This window comes from Sceloporus occidentalis, unplaced genomic scaffold, assembly GCF_023333645.1.
Source record: "Sceloporus occidentalis isolate IW3139 unplaced genomic scaffold, rSceOcc1.0.p SCAF_9, whole genome shotgun sequence".
Lineage (NCBI taxonomy): Eukaryota > Metazoa > Chordata > Lepidosauria > Squamata > Phrynosomatidae > Sceloporus > Sceloporus occidentalis.
Genome location: NW_028316989.1, coordinates 10,542,721 through 10,559,314, shown reverse-complemented (window position 1 = coordinate 10,559,314; position 16,594 = coordinate 10,542,721). Strand labels below are relative to the sequence as shown.

General features: G+C 41.0%; 2 protein-coding genes across 2 annotated transcripts; one reads left to right on the top strand and one right to left on the bottom strand.

Annotated features, from left to right (window-relative positions):
• Positions 1–1,077: 1,077 nt before the first annotated feature.
• On the bottom strand, positions 1,078–2,586 carry LOC149306876 (alpha-elapitoxin-Djk2a-like). Its single transcript, XM_089538210.1, has 3 exons — positions 2,535–2,586; positions 2,005–2,124; positions 1,078–1,214 (listed from the first exon to the last, which is right to left on the bottom strand). Exons 1-3 carry the CDS (start codon positions 2,584–2,586, stop codon positions 1,078–1,080), a joined length of 309 nt encoding a protein of 102 aa, XP_089394336.1.
• Positions 2,587–13,882: 11,296 nt separating this feature from the next.
• Positions 13,883–15,851, top strand: LOC149306875 (prostate stem cell antigen-like). Its single transcript, XM_089538208.1, has 3 exons — positions 13,883–13,934; positions 14,275–14,397; positions 15,715–15,851. The coding sequence occupies exons 1-3, from the start codon at positions 13,883–13,885 to the stop codon at positions 15,849–15,851; spliced, it is 312 nt and encodes a 103-aa protein (XP_089394334.1).
• The last annotated feature ends 743 nt before the right edge of the window (positions 15,852–16,594 follow it).

Genomic DNA, 16,594 nt, shown 5'->3' with positions numbered 1-16,594 from the left:
CTCTATAACTATTTGAATTTGAGGATGAGGGGGATGATAGCAATAGTAAGTTAATGTCTATATTGCTTATCAATGAATAAGCGGTTTACAATGTATAAGCCAATTGCCCCCAACAAGTTGGGTACTCGTTTTACCTACCTGGGAAAGGATGGAAGGCTGAGTGGACCTCAGAGCCCTCCAGAATCGAACATACAATGTTGTATCCTCAGTACCAGAATTTAACTACTGTGCCACCAGGTCTCCATGAGATGAGAGCCTATTCCAGGGATTTTGGGTTGGAGGACTGCCAGGAAAGTTTTCTTGGAATGGGAAAACAGATGGGTCATTACCCAAGCATGCCAAGAAGGATTAAGGAAAACTTTTTTTCCCCTGACTTACCCACTTTCAGTGGACCTCAGTGAATGATAAACTCTTTTAACTATGGGACTTTTAGCCCAACAACATCCCCATCTTTGGGAAGTGCTGGTCAGCTATGAAGGATCTAGAGGTTATTCAGTTTGCATGGACCTCCTGTGGGTCATGCACTTAATTTCATGAGTTGCCGTATTTGTTCAAAAGTGATTTCTCATGTACCTTGTTTTAAGCAATAAATGAATAAACAAATGGCTCAAATGTATTTCCAGTCTCATTTTCAGTGGTGCTTTGTAGATGATGCAGAAAGTGGTAGAGGGGAAAGTACAGGATGGCTGCTTCTGTACTAGTGTAGTAGTTCCACTGTGGCAGACACTCATGTATACAAACTATGCCTGCTAAGTATGTGCGTTCCCTAGTAGTTCATTCTCATCAGCATTTCCAAATCTCTAGAAAGGGGGAATTGAGCCTACCAAATGCATCTGCTGGTAACAAAGAAAACAATCTACATGAGTACATGTACAATTATCATCACTGACTGCGCCATGCATTGAAGTTTCAGTTACAGTACTGGGATGGCTGAAACGGACTACAGTAGAAGACAGTAGAAAACCAGCCAGTCTCTCATACTCATGTTCAACATTTATTTATTTTCAAACTTTATTTATTTATCTTGACCCAAATGTTGTACAGGTCTTAAAGGTGTTACATTATATATTCCTCCGTTTAACCGTTCCAGATGTCATGATCATTACAAAATTCTGTTTCGCAGCATATCATGCGTGATTCGTAGCCGACTGGCCTTCTTGTCGTATTAATGCACGATGCACTACAGCCTCTGCTCACACGTTTTACTAGCCCTTCTAGAAATAGAATAGGGAAAAAGAAAAAAAATGACTCACGGACTCCCTGCTACATACTCCAGTTTTACATTTGAGAAATTTGTCTTTCAAGCCTACTTCCTTCATTTCCAGAGTAAGCACCAGTCTGTTACAAGAAGTAATGTGTACATTGGCATTGTGTCAAGTGAACATCTAATATCATACCCAGAGATGCTGAGATGCTCAACTCATCCAGTTTAATATAATTTCTGCTTGCTGTTTGCAGCTTCTGCCACCTTTCCACATTTCCCCTGACTTAAGCCAGCATGTTTCAATCTAACAGCAAGTCCAGGTTGACAAACCGCTATCTAGAAATTGTGTCTGGTGGTGTCATTTAAATGGTTTTCCAATTTGCTGGCTGTGTGCCTTTATTTGTTACACCAGTGCTTTAGCAGGGCTGGTTTAAAAATTTGAATGTTGGAGAAACTATCGAATTTTCCTATTACTTTTTGGAGCTGCACAAAAGTCTTTAATAAAAAAAGGTGATTAATCTTTTGATTTCACTGCTTTCACTGCAGTCATTGAAATAGACAATCCCCTTGACTCCCCTTGAATCCCATTCAGTTAACTGTTGAATGGTAAGTCTGCATGTAGGCCAATCCAATTGGTGCAATGGATCTACTCTACTAAGGTCTAGCAATAGGATTTAACCCCATGTATTTTCTCCTTTCTTCCTGTTTGCACTGGTGAAATTTATCTTTAAGCAGAGCTGTATGAGCAAAATTGCGTCTCACATTCTCTCAAGGGTTTTAGTTCTTATTGGGGGACTTACGTGAAACAAGCACCTTAACATAACAGAATTTCCAGTCTCCCGATTCACATGTCTTTTCATCATCTATGCATATATTATCGATACCAACATAGTTGCAGAAGAGGCATAAGACAGCACCAGCTGGACAGGGAGAAGAAAAAATGAATTAAAACAAAATCAAGCACCAATGCCTCTTTAAAGAATGGTCTCTTAGAAACAGAATGGGCAATAATAATATACCTTCTAACATTTCGCAGAGGAAAACTGGGAAACGTGTGGCTAAGTTACATCAGAGTGTAGTCAAGATGGCAAACATTATTAATTATTACAAAATTAAAAACAACAACAACAACAACAACAACAATCTGTTGGCCAATCTTCTTTCTCCTTGCATGCATTTGGTGGGATTTCCTTCTCCACTGCCCCGTCACACTCTCTCAGCCTCAGTGAAAAGCAAAGGCAAAACTCCTCTGAAGCAGGGGCATCACTAAGGGATTCTAAGAGATCCCCTCTGCCCCATTTTGTTCTATAGAACTGTTTCTGAAACTCACCGGCATCAATGCAGAGTAGGACTAAGAAGCCTATTGCCAGAACATTGCTCATCGTTGAGTTTTCCACTCCAAAGCATCAGTGGAAAGAGAAGCAAAAGGGTTGCAAAGACAAGGAGAAACAGATGGTGTAATATCAAAGCTTTACTGAACAGGATGGTGGAGGAAAAGTCTGGGCGGATTTCATTTTGCCTTCCTGGGCACAATGAGTTTATTATTATTATTTATTATTAAAGCTTTCTTGATACTGAGAGTGCAGAACATCAAAACAATGTTTTGCTTTTGACAGGTCTACTTTGTGCCTGAGGAAGAATCCTGTAGGTGGGCAGCCCTCGACTTGCCTCAGGCATTCAACCTTCATGTGGGTGGAAAACAGGCCTAGATCCCATAACGGTGGATTTGGGCACATAAAGATAAACTCCATAGTGGGTTGTGTATTCTTCTGAGAGTGCTTTCAGAATGATCTTTATTCTAATTTTGATGCAACATCATTGATGCTGTATGATTGCCTTAGATCCCCTTTTGGGAGAAAGGTGGGATATAAGTGCAATAAATAATTTAAATGAATTCATTTTAGCTTTGCCAATATTTTAAAAAGAGAGAGACAGATAAGTAAGTAAGTAAGAAAGAAAGGATATCCAATGGATTCCATCTGCAAAATGACACATGTGTCATTACTTCTGGCAGATGATGGGAGGAATCTACTTCATTTTGGAACCTGAACAACAATGACTTTCTTAGAAAAACTTTCAGGCAACGAAACCTAGCACATTAGCAAGTAAACCTCCAGAGCTACTGTGGTTGCCACTGGATGTGGTTGCCATCTGATCTTATTGACCCTTGCCCAGTGAAAACTAATCCATTCATGTGTTTTTTTAATTCATTTATTCATTCATTCATTTATCAGTCCAGAAGTTGTGAACGTTGCAATAGTCTCGCACGCAGCACAGCATCTTTTCTTCAAAATCTTCTTTACACTTCTTGATGTCACGACACACCAGAGTGCAACCACGATCCACACTGACAATATTCTCTCCTGGAAAAAAAAACACATCAAGAATGAGAAACATGCACCATGAAGTTTCCAGCAGAGATTATTATTTCCAAATATAAAATTTCTACCTTCTGAATAAATGTCAGTATTGTTGGGAAGGATCAAAAGATGCATTGACATTGGCATGAGGCCGAGGGAGGCAACTGCCTCAGGTGCCATATACCTGGAGGGCAGCAGTGGCAGGCTGCTCCGAGTTATTCTCCTGAACTCTCTCTCCTTACTATTGGCCTTGATTGAATCAGAGAGTTATGTACACTATACAGATTTTCCTGCATCCTGAAATCTGTCTTGTGGGCCGCAGCTATGTTAGAGGATTATTTCACTTTGCGGGTATATATGTGCCTTCAGGTCACCTGTCAACATATGGTGACTCCATAGATTTGATAGGGTTTTCTTTCCAGTGTTAAAATATAGTGCAGTGCTCAATTGGATTACCTTTAGTAATCAGCCGACTGTAGCAGAAATCAAACCCTCCCGATTCACAGCTCCTCTCGTTATGGAAGCAACTGTTATCTTCTACAACTTTTTTACATGCCAGGCATGTAAGTGCTCTGCCTAAAAAAGAAAACATTAAGCACATGGATCTTATAGAACATCACAGTGAGCAATGGCCATGTCTAACTGCAAAACAAGATATCCAGCTAGTGATCAGTGTGCATTAGAGATACAGTGATTATAATCACAGAATCGCAGAGTTTAAAGAGACCACAAGGAACATTCAAGTAGAGGATTCATGGGAATTGTTATTTGGAGTACTGTATTTTAGACATCATGTCTTTTATTTTTTCCCCAGAATCTTGCTACTTCTTTACAACAATAAGTGAAAAAAAGTCTCATCCATCACTTGTCATTTCCAACATTCCCTTCTCCCAGTTTTATACATCTTATTCAATTTACTTATTCATTTTGTATTATGGGCATTACCTTATTTTATTTCTGATTGTTCCCTTGATGAAGTGTTAAGGTTTAGATATGAGATGCCATGTTTGTACCCCTTGGGCCTTATCTCCTCTGTGAATCTCTTTAACAGCTCGATATTCCAGTGGTATTGCCAGAGTTCTGCACATTGTTCTGTCCCCATATGGCTATGAGACCTGCTGTCTCCTTGTTGCTCCAGAAGACACCTCTTTTTGCTTGGCTTGCTGATGCCTAGACATTGGTGTACCATGCTGGGAGTGCAGCTGACCACTAGTGTGCTTGTGCAATTGGTTTGCAGTTGGGCAAGAAAAACATTACACTCAACAATGGCATCAGTAACAGCATGGGAGGTCAAAGGTGAACATTTTTCAGCCCATGCCAGAACTTCTAGCAAGGAAGGTGCTGACAGCTTGATGGCTCCATGGTGCATGCTCTAGACTGCTTCTGCCAGCCTCCTGGCCCTTCCCCCATTTCCACATTGGTGGAGTGCAGTCCGTATTCCAGTGTGATCATGCACACTTTCTGGCTTGAACTGGAGCAATCCAAGGGTTATTTTGCACTGATGTTTAGCACTGGAACACAGCTTCATTTCAGATTCCTCCTGTGTTGGTCAAGTGCATCATTTGAAAACTAGGTTTCACAGCACGGCAAAAAGAGGCAGTGGGTGCTGGGCTTTATATAGATTGTAGTGGGGGGGCAGTTATGTAAGGGAGGTTAACATGCTTTTGGATCTGTTTATTTGGTTATGTTTAACTATATTATGTTATGGTTGGTTGGTTATATAGGCGGGATACAGATCGCAAGAAACAGGCAGCCGGTAGCCGCCTCTCTTTTCTGCTTAGCCATGCCACAGCAACCAAATTGCGTGGCACGGCTATGTGGAAATAAAAGAAGCGCGGAAAAGTGGCTCCTTTTAGCGCCGCTGCAAACTGCCTGCGGCAGTGCAAACACATCACTGCTGCGCGGCTCCATCTGGACGGCGCGCAGCAGTGATGTCATCGCTACATGCTAGGGTTGCAGGGCGTGTGCACGTGCCGCCCCAAGGCAACCCTAGCACATCGCCAGGATGTGCTAAAGGGCCTGTCTGTAGAGCGCCAAAGATTTATATAAGTTCATTTTACTGTTATGTTTAGTGGTTTATGAGAATGTTGCACTTGGAAATATTGTAACTTCCTATCTGATTGCTATTGAAGACTTTTGTTGCCATGTAAATAAGAATATTAATGCCTGTGAAAGAAAATTCTGTCAAAAAGTCATACTAGTTGGATCTCTCTGTGCTTTCAATAAAGGTTTTTCTGTTATACTATCAGATGTTAGATTTGAGCACAAGGGCTACCTCCAAGTCCTGACACTCTAAGGCTTAGCACAATATTTTTCTTACTAACAGTCTGACATGTGGAGCTATGTTCTACACAGGCTTCTTGGTGGTAAAATGTAGTCCCTATAATTTTGAATTTGGGGCCATTCATTTTGAGCAGAATTTTTTTTCAGTAGTGGATGGATTGAAAGGGGGGAAAATCCACTGAATTAGGGGGATGAACTTCGGTGGACCTTCCAGTGGCAATGGGTTTAATGGTTCATTTTAATGATTTTTCAAGATGAAAAGTTGATGGGTCTATGTTCTTCTTCTTTTTTTCTTTCATTTTTTAAAAACATGTTCTACTCTTTGTTACTCCACGACTTAATGATTCTTTTAAAGTCCCTAGAAGGAGTTGACATGACAGTGGCCTTGGATTGTACCTGCAGGGTGGCCATGAAAGATTTAAAGGATTTTCTCTATTTACTTTGTTTCCCCTTCTTGCCTCTGGATCTTACCTGTATCAAAGGAGAGCAGAGTTAAGAAGCCTATTGCCAGAACTATGTTCATTGTTAGTTCCTTCTTCTAATCGCAGGAAGGAGAGCAGCAAAAGGCCTTCAAAGTCAAAATAAGAAGCTAATAAGAGGACACCGCATCCTACACTGTAGTAGGAAGAAACGGCTTTGGACCCAGTGAATATATTATTAGAAACTGATTCAAAGTCAGAATGTAGAACAGCTGGAGACTTAATGGATTTGGCAGGTTTTTCATGCACCTAAAGAAAATTGACCAGTGGGTGTATAATCAAAAGCATGTAAATTTTTGTCTCTGGGGGCTGAGCAGATGAGCCAGGATTGCATGGGATGAGCCCCTGATATTCTGGCCCAGGTGCACACCTGGGTTGGTCTCCAGATTAGTGTGGGCTCAGACAACTGTTTGCATGATTGTTACTGCACTGACCCAGGACCCGCTATCAGCACATGCTCCTTACTTTGTTGGGCCACCACTACTACTGAGAAGCACCCTATTGCCACATCTGGTGAGGAAATGGGGTACCTGGCTGCACCCACATGGCATCAGATGCAGCAATGGGGGGCTTCTCAGTAGGAGCAATGGCACATGGAAGAGCTTCTAAACAGCTGGAGTTTGCCACAGAATTTCCATGAAATGTCATTCAAAAACATGGCAAATCTGATTGTTTCTTGCCTGAGACTCAAATTACCTTGGATACTCACTTACACGGATTGTTACTCTCAACTATGTCCCTATGTCTTTTTTTCTCAATGCACACAAAAGCAGATGAAGATGGGGTCAAACTTGTTGCAAATAAATGAAGGAAGAGGAAGAGTTATGCAGCCTTTCCCCTTTCTTTCAGCTGTCAATCAGAATAATTGAAACTGCTATGTGCGAGGGGAAAAACATGTACATGGTTATGGGGTGTTTAAGTAACCAATATTTGTTCATTAGTATTTTAAGAAATGCTCTGTTGCTTCTGTTTTATACTGGCATTTTGTTTTATTTGTTGTTTTCAAGTGGTTTGGGTTTTTTTCTGGTCCACATAGGACATTTTTTTTTTACTTCAAAAGTTAGGCATGTGTAATGAATTGAATGATCTTATGCAAATGTATGTAGAATAAGTTCCATATGTGAAACTTTACTATGGCTTCCCTGAGATAGCTCTCCTGCCCACCACAGCCATTCTATGATTGCTGGAAATGGAGAAACTGGGAAAGATATCCCATTTTGTGTTGTTAGGTGCCTTCAGGTCATTTCTGATTTATGGCAACTCTAAGACAGGTTTGTTCAGAGGGGGATTGCCTTTGTCTTTTCTCTGAAGCTGAGAGAGTGTGATCCTTGTCCAAGGTCACCAAGTGGGTTTTCATGGTTGAGTGCAGATGGCTGAGTGGGGAGTTCCATGTCTCAGTGGGGATTTGAACCCTAGTCTCCAGGGTTCTAGTCCAACATCCAAACCATTACACCATGCTGGCTCTCTGTGTTCCCAGAGCAGGATGCAGTCTGAGGGCATTTTCCTCCAGTAATCCCAGAAGATGGTGTCATGGGTCTATATCTGGCTATGAGAATATAGTCAGATGCCTCTCTTTGCTCTGCACTAGAGGTGGAATGGCCATTGAGATGGCTATTGCAACAACATAGTGAACTGAGGGGGCAGCTTTGGTTGGAGAAGGAGGAAGAGAACCTCCAAACCTCCACAATGACAAAAAGAAAAAAGAAAAGAAAAGCACATATACATGCATAGGGTGGGATTATGCTTGCCTATATCACTAACAGGATGCTGGACATCGTGAAATAATGCTAATATGTACCATAAAGTCATAGACGCTAAAATGTAGTAATTATGGATGTGGCCTTCACATGCCAATGGGGATTGATGATGCCCCATAGAAATAGTAGAACTTAATTCCACTGGATAGGTTCAGACCAGATGGCAACCCAAATAAGAGTAGGTAAATCTCTTATACCTTGCCTGACTAAAAAAGGAGAATATTCTCGACTTGCCCCAATCCATTTTCCAACTCTAAAGGAGACAAAGTGAAAGTAGGGATGGAAAAATCTGTTAGTTTTGATTTTCTCTTCAATCAGTTTGTTTTTAACTCCAAGTCCTTTATGCCACAAATTTTCAAATATATATTTGGATAAATTCTTCAAAACAACATTGAAATGAATTTCTCCCCTTACAAACTGGCTGAACTCAACAACTACAGCTTTCCCCAGGATCAAGAAGTCCATGTTGTTTACTGGCTTTGTAAAAGATGAGGAACATTCCAGAAAAAATAAGATGGTAACATTAATTCAGCACTAATGTGGTTGATCTTGCCAGGATTCAAGTCTGACTCTTAAAAACAAAGAACTCATTCTGGGTGGATGAATTGGTCAATTTTGATTTCATTTACATTCCATTTTACATCTCAGATGTAAAACAAACAAACAAACAAACAAACAAACAAAAAACACCCCACCAAACCACATACATTTGGATGAGTTCAGATCAGAAATCAAGTGAAAGAAAATTCTCACCCATCCCTATGTAGGAACAAAGTGAGACTTGGGGATGAGTTGTGATGGTGAGCAGAATGCTATGATAGCTCTAATGGCTCCGGTGGAAGATCACTGGGCCAGAAATTATACTGATTGCAATAATCCCTTGTCCTGCAGCACCAGGTAAAGTTCTTATAGTCGCCATCATATTGTATATGAATACAGTTCGAAATGCAGCCCCGATCCACAAAGAGAAGAAGTCCACCTGCAAAGGTGTAAAGAGAATGACAAAGAGGAGAATTAAATTCAAGTGAAAATGAATTTGCATGGGGAAACAGGCTTCAAATATACCAGGTCAGAATATGCATGTAAAAATACAGTATAAAGGGGAGTGCTTCCTCAGTTATTTGATGTGGAGGCTGGGAGGGCTATTTCCTTAGTGTGCTGGAGACAAGCACTATGTTCATCCCCATTGGGTACAACTGTTTCTTTCTTTCCTGGAAACTCATCACCGACTGGCAGCTGATAGCTCATGGCCCAGCGTCAGTCCATAGACCACTACTTTGAGTAGCACTGGTCAAACGTTTAATTGACACATTCATTATGGCCTTTAGGTCTAAGTTCTTGACTAGGGTTGGCATCCTGTTGGTGACCTGTGTAGGTACAATTGCTATTTACCCCTGTATAGGTCCTCTTTGGTCATTGTGGTTGGGGGTATTTACCACATAATTTCTAATTTGGTCAAACCTGCTCTACATTTAGACTGAAATCTTGGTTGGTCTAGTAGAGCATAAATTATCACCACCACCACCATCATCACAACAATAATGATATTTCTTACCTGCCTCAAGTTGAGATACAACATAAATTAAAATGTGAAGTCAAAGGCTTTGACAGCTGCCAGTCATAGTTTTCCGTGGCTTTTTCAGGCTATGGGCCATGTTCTAGAATAATTTATTCCTGACATTTCACTGGCAGCTGTGGCGCTGTTGGCGAAACATCAGGAATAAACTCTTCTAGAACGCAGCCTCATAGCCCAAAAACCCCACAAAAATATAAATTAAAATTAAAATATAAAGAAAGACACAACCCTCCCAGAAGGCATAGCTTTGCTCCTTTACATTTCCCTACCTCTTAAATGACTGGGGCTCTCTCATGCCCATTTCATGACCAGAGGAAAGCAAGATATGGCATGTCAGCATCCAGCTATATTCCTGCACCAAGCCTCACCCTAGACCTCCCAAGCCTGCTCACAGAACTCCTGGGAAGTCCAGGGACATGATGCTATCTTCATGTTTTTGGCTGCAGGAACAGAGCAGGATGCCTCTTCAACCACCCGCCGCCACCACTTTCCCCCAGACCCTGACACGATATAAAAAAGCTTTCAAAACACATGTACACAAGCTCACTTCTTTAAGTGTACTATTCAACTACCTCAACATTCTCAAGAAATCCCATATAGTTTGGAAAACCGATAAAGTATATGAGACAAGGACATCTTTCATCAAAAGAATGATTGCCCCTTTGTCCCTAAATCCATGCAGGTTAGGCTAATACAAACTAGATTAAATCAGGTTATCCCACATACTGGAAGAGTTGCAACAACACATAACAATGGAAGAAGTATTGCTCATAAAGTTGTGGGTTAAGAAACTGAAGTATACTAAACATGTCCCTAATATGCACACTGACAAAATACTGGAAGGCATGCTTCATTTTACCCGAAACTCTGGATCTTAGTAATTCAGAAATTCCCAAACGTCTGTTGATTTCACATTTTGATTGTTTTAAGGTTGTTCCTTTGGAACATGTAGATGCATGCATAGATATGTAGATGCATTACATGCAGGCCTGGTGACACTCACAGAGAATCTATTAAAATAGAATGATATATATGTTCCCCAATATACGTTCCCTTTAGCACTCACCCTTGCTCACTATTCGGTTGAAGCAATATTCTGATTTCTTGGCAATACATTTGTATGGCCTTTTCAGACACCGGCTGAATGGATCTACACTGTCACAGCCTTCACAGTAACGATAATCTTTTTCATACCACACTACAGAAACAAAATGAATGTGATTTAGGGAATGGCTACAGTATATTGAGTTGGCTAAAGATCTCCACTTGAGAAGCTATAGATATAAAAAGGAAGCATTTGCTTCTCCTTAGGGCAGGAGTAGAGAAAGTGTGTGTTCCCCTGCAAGCTGCTTGGGGCTCCATATATATATATGTGGGCTTCCCATACACAGACTTGAGATCACACAGAGGGGAAGCCCCATTTAGATGAATGGCATGTGTGCCCATGGTGAGTGTGCCATGCCATGCCATGCCGCACCGCACCACATGGGAGCGCACCCCATTCATCTAAATGGGGCTTGAGCATGCACAGAATTCATTTTACATGGGGGGAGGGTCCGGAACGGATCCTCTGTGTAAAGCAAGGGTTCCCTCTATATCCCCCCCCCAAAACTGATAAAAACTGTATAAAACAATGCTGCTTTTTATTATAAGAAGATCTCTGGAAAGAAGTCTGCACAACGAGATGTAGAATGCTCAACATGAAAGAAAGGACTTGCAGCTGACCAGGGATGAGCAAAGGTTCAGTCTTGAATCTTCAGATGTTGGGATTTCCACTCCCAGAAACGCCATCAACCATGGCTAATGATAAAGGATTTTGGGAACCATATTCCAATGACATTTGGGCACCCATAGACTGAAAACAACTGCACTGTCCATTTCATATAAACACTACTCAACAGTCAATACAGTATAGGTAAAGTTACACTGAACCTCTCAGACAGGCCAGCTTCTGATACCCTCTCCATTTCCCCCATCCTCACAAGTCCTCTTGATCTGAGACAGGCTGTTGAAAAGAATGAACAAACAGTTAAAATTGTATGTGTCAACACATATATGAAATTAATTTGTCTTTAATAAATATACCTTTATGTTTCCTTTTCTTCTCATGTGGGTCCTGAAAAGTCACTAAGCAGAGTATAGCAAAGAAACTCAGAGTTAGACACTTGTTCATTCTCCTCCTCCCCCAATATAGTCCAGAAAAGAAGAGAAACTTGCAGAGAGATGTTGGAGGAGCAGAAATTCAAAGTTCTTCCAGTAAAAAGAGCACAGTGCCATCTATTTAATGCACTGGCTTGTGGATGAAGGTAGGTTTATATCTTGAGGTTTAATGGGTTATTTATTAATATGTCATTGCATAAATACATTCCAGGAATGTAAGGTTTTCATGTCCTATGTCCTTAGAAGGAATATTTTAAATCTTGGAGAGAAAATACATTGTGTTGTGGGTGATTCACTTTGATGGGAAACTTTAAAACAACATGCTGTTGTCTCTAAGATAGAAAACAACACCAACCCTGGATTACCCACCCAATATGTTCCTCTGATGGTAGTTCATTTTCCTATTCACAAAGGAGCATACATACTGTACGTGGATGTCACACAGTCTGTCCTGCCTCTTGTAACTTCATAGTTCATTGGGGACAATTTAACCTGATCTGAATTTGCAATAAGTGAAAATAGGACAGTTTGTTACCCAAAATGCCTGGGCTCCAGATGGCACTCACAACCAATATTTAATAGGGGGAATTGTGAAGCTGCGGAGAGGGCTTTGGGCAACTAAAAACAGGGATCAAGCCTGTGCAAACTGGTCCAAAGAAACAGAACTCCAGAATGGAAGGTCCAAATGTAGTTTTATTTATAAAAGCAAAAGGGGAAATCAACTTTCACACAAAAACACACACTCATGTACACATACAAGAACTAATGTTATATATGGTGGTAGCAGATAGTGGTTTTCAGAATTTCAGAAGGTGATACAGTACTGTACCTGATTCCAGAAGCAGAGGTTCCAGTCGGGTGTGTGTGAGAGAGGGGGGGGGGAGGCAAGTGGCTTCAGCCTGTGGATCTGAGTTAGCCAGCAGTTGCTGAGGAGTCAGGGAAGATACACACAGTATATTAAGTATAATTGATCAAGAGCCTATCAGTGATACCTTTATTGGCCAACTGAAATGCACAATATACTTGTTGCAAGCTTTTGAAGCTCCATGGGCTTCTTCATCAGGCAAGATTATGCAAACCAACAGGAGGAAAAAAAAAAACCAATTGGAGATGTTAGTCAGATGCCTGCATGTTGTTTCAGTCCTTAGTAAAGGATGTCACAAAACTCCCTAGGAAAGGTAGACGGTAGTAGAAATAATCTGAAGTTTGGTTGTGTAAATTGAAGTGTCTAGTGCCTTTGAGCCATTTAGGAGGGAATGGAAGGTTGGAGCCGGGAGGAAGGAGGTGCTCAAGAGGACTTTTTTCTGCCTTGCCCAATATCTGCCATACCAATGCTACTTTCTTTTATTACAAAACTGGAGTTAGAATGGCAGTTTTCCTGTATTGCATAATAAAACTGCATATTACAAGTATGCAAAAAGCATACGGTAAAATGCATATTTTTCTCCAGTCCTCCCACTCTTGCCAATCTCACGAATCTTACATCAAAGAAAAATTATTTAACCTTTATTTTCTTTTGCTGTTGTGTGTCTTCAACTTATTTCTGGCTTATGGCAATCCTCAGGTATACCTATCACAGATGTTTCTTGCCAGAGATCTATTCAGAGGGGATTTGGCTTTGCCTTCCTCTGAGGCTGAGAGAGTATAACTTGTCCAAGTCACCCAATGGATTTCCATGACTGAGCGAGGATTAAAACTCTGGTCTCCAGCATCGTAGTCAAATCACTACAGCATTGTAGTTTAAATGACTACACCACACTGGGTCTTATCCATTGTATCTCAGACACTTGAAAGCTGACAGTCTGAGGCAGGTCAAGGAACGCTCGCCTACAGCGTTCTTCCCAAAGGACACAGCAGACCTATCAAGAACACATGAGCATTCACCTGTTATGCTCATTGCCCATGAGACTCTAAGAATAAACTCAGTGGGCTCCAGAAAGCAGAATAAAATCCATCCAGACTAGTCTTCCCATTCTTCTGTACTAGAAGCTTGTATACATCATCTACCCATATTTTGAAGCCATTTTGAAGCTTCCCTGGTTGCTTGGGTGAAGGAGCAAAACATGAGCAAGGTTCTGGCAATAGGTATTGTCATCCTGTTGTACACTGGCATGGGTAAGTCCAAGAGGGCAAGAAGAGCTACAGAGGAGACCTGTTATGATAGAACTCACTGCAAGGAACTTATAAAACTTAGCAATGAGTCCTATGTCCCATTGAAATGTGCTGCTCTTAAAAGACTTTTTACATTATGTATTCTTCTGTCTTATTCAATCCCAGTTTTCTTAAATTTGAGGTTAAACAGTTCCCCTTATCAAACTGGAGGTTTCGCACCATCATCCTATTTATCTCTTCTATAACATCTAACCAAATTTTTTGTACATAGGAGTACACCACATGAGAATATATGTTCCTTTTTGTCTAATATTCCCATAATATTGTTCCCTTTATGTCCTAGCTGAGGCTATAAAATGCTTTGACTGTAAGAATGTGCTAAGTGATAACAGTTGTATGATACAACCGGAAGCAACATGCAACCATGGAAGGCTCAACATCTGTTACACTCGAGAAATCCGTAAAGGTGAGTCCTAAAAGAAAACATTCTTATTCTTGGAAAACAGCAGCAGCAGCAGCAATCTTAACAAAAATCTTTGGCTACTATTAGAGTTATGAAGGTCCAGAGCAAAAATGGGGGGGAAATCAGAATATTCCCCCAAATACCACTTTTCCAGAAAAATTGGAGAATATGGATTATGGAATATTTTCTATTAGAATGATGAATAAGACTATGGCCCCATACAGACAGGCCAAAATAAAGCTGCTTTGGGAAGCTTTGGAGGCATGCTGTTTAAATGTTGCATGCGTCCTAAGAATCCAGAAGCCACACCAAAGCCACGATCTAGTCCTAAGGACTGGAGCGTGGCTTTGGCGCAGCTTCCAGACTCTTAGGACTCATGCAACATTTAAACAGCATACCTCCAAAGTGTCCCAAAGCAGCTTTATTTTGGCAGTCTGTATGGGGCCAATGATGATGTCTCCACAGGCCAGGATACTCCGGGAGCTGTCCTAACCCCCATTTTCTGGCATTCTGTTCCAATGTGTGGGCGGCTGGTGCACAGAACTGGACACAATATTCCACAATATTCCTCTCTCTTCTTTCTTAGATTTACTTTAGCATCTGCTCACCAACACTTTCTAGGAACCGACTTTCAGCCTCTGACTTTTTTCAAAACCCAATGTCATGTTTGGCACTTGCCCAGCAGTCTATCATTTCTTTGTAGCACTCCCATACTTCAGCCTCTGAGCCCCTGAAAAGCACTCTGATCCACACACACACCCCTAAATAAGCCTGAAGTACTGGTATTCATCCCTGAGCCCCAGAAAAAAAACAAGCATCCAAAGTTCAAGTGGCAGAGGAGTGCTAAGGACCCACATCATGTGGTCTGTCCAAAGTGTGATAGAGAGATGTGGAAAGAGAATGATTGGGGGGGGGTAGCCATATAAAAGGGTGGTGGCCACTCTGCTATCTCCTTTTAGTATATGAACATGAGTCAACAGTGCAATGCGGCAGCTGAAAAGGCCAATGCAATTCTAGCCAGCATCAATAGAAGTATAGTGTCTAGATCAAGGGAAGTAATAGTACCACTCTATTCAGCTTTGGTCAGGCCCCACCTGGAATATTGTGTCCAGTTCTGTGCACCACAATTCAAAAAGGATGTGGACAAGCTGGAGTGTGTCCAGAGGAGATTGACCAAAATGATGAAGGGTCTCGAAACCATGCTCTCTTGATGATATTAGTGCTTATTTCCAGATTGAAGAGAGATAGAGCTGGAAAATAAGTTAGTATCAGTTCATGCATTGGAGGAGTCGCTAATGCACATTTTCTGTCCTTCTTTAGCAGGTAAAATCACAGTAGTGAACCGGGGTTGTTCTTCTCTGTGCCGTAGTATAAAGAGAAGTGATTATGAAGAAAATATGATCTGCTGTGTGAAAGAACTTTGCAACTCTCACAACTTCTATACTAATGATGCATAAAGAAAATGTTTACTTACTAAGCATGTGTGAATGCAATCAGGTGGATTTCTATAGTCATCCAAAGAGTTCTAATAAAATGGTCCTCTTTTTCACATGTTCATTTAGAACTGTAAAAACATGTGAAATGCATGTGAATTAAATGTACCTTTCCTATCCTCCAGCATCTCAGGGACAAACCCGATTATTATTATTTTTCATCCCACTTTTTTGGTTTCATTTTCTCTCTCATCTTCGCACTTTCTCCCCTTTTTCTCAGCTTGCTTTAGTTGCTGCACACTGAGTTCAAAATGCAAAAATAGTTTGCTCCTAGTTAACTGAATATGGTAGGAAGAGGAGGGATAATCTTGCCTTTCCCAGCAGGCTCAGGCAAAATCAAACTGCTGTTGTCTTTTCTAGTTTGTGTCCTCCTCCTTCTCCTCCTTTTTCTTTTTGCCAGCATGACCATACTCTGGTGTATGACCACATATGTCCCACTTTCCATGATGTGCAAAATGTTGGAGGGTATGTTTTTTAGAAATTTTGCTGCTAAGAGCAATGGGGAATATTAAGGAAAGCTGACCATATTTTTTAATCCAGTCCTGAAACCTACACTTTATCTCTTGACCACAAGAAAGCAGAAGGGCCAAAGTTGGCCCATATTTGAAGGCTCTGACTCATGTACACATTGTTCCTCAAGTACATCACAGATATTACAAATGCAAACAAATATCTTTGGCTGTTCTTTGTGCATATTGTCTAAATTG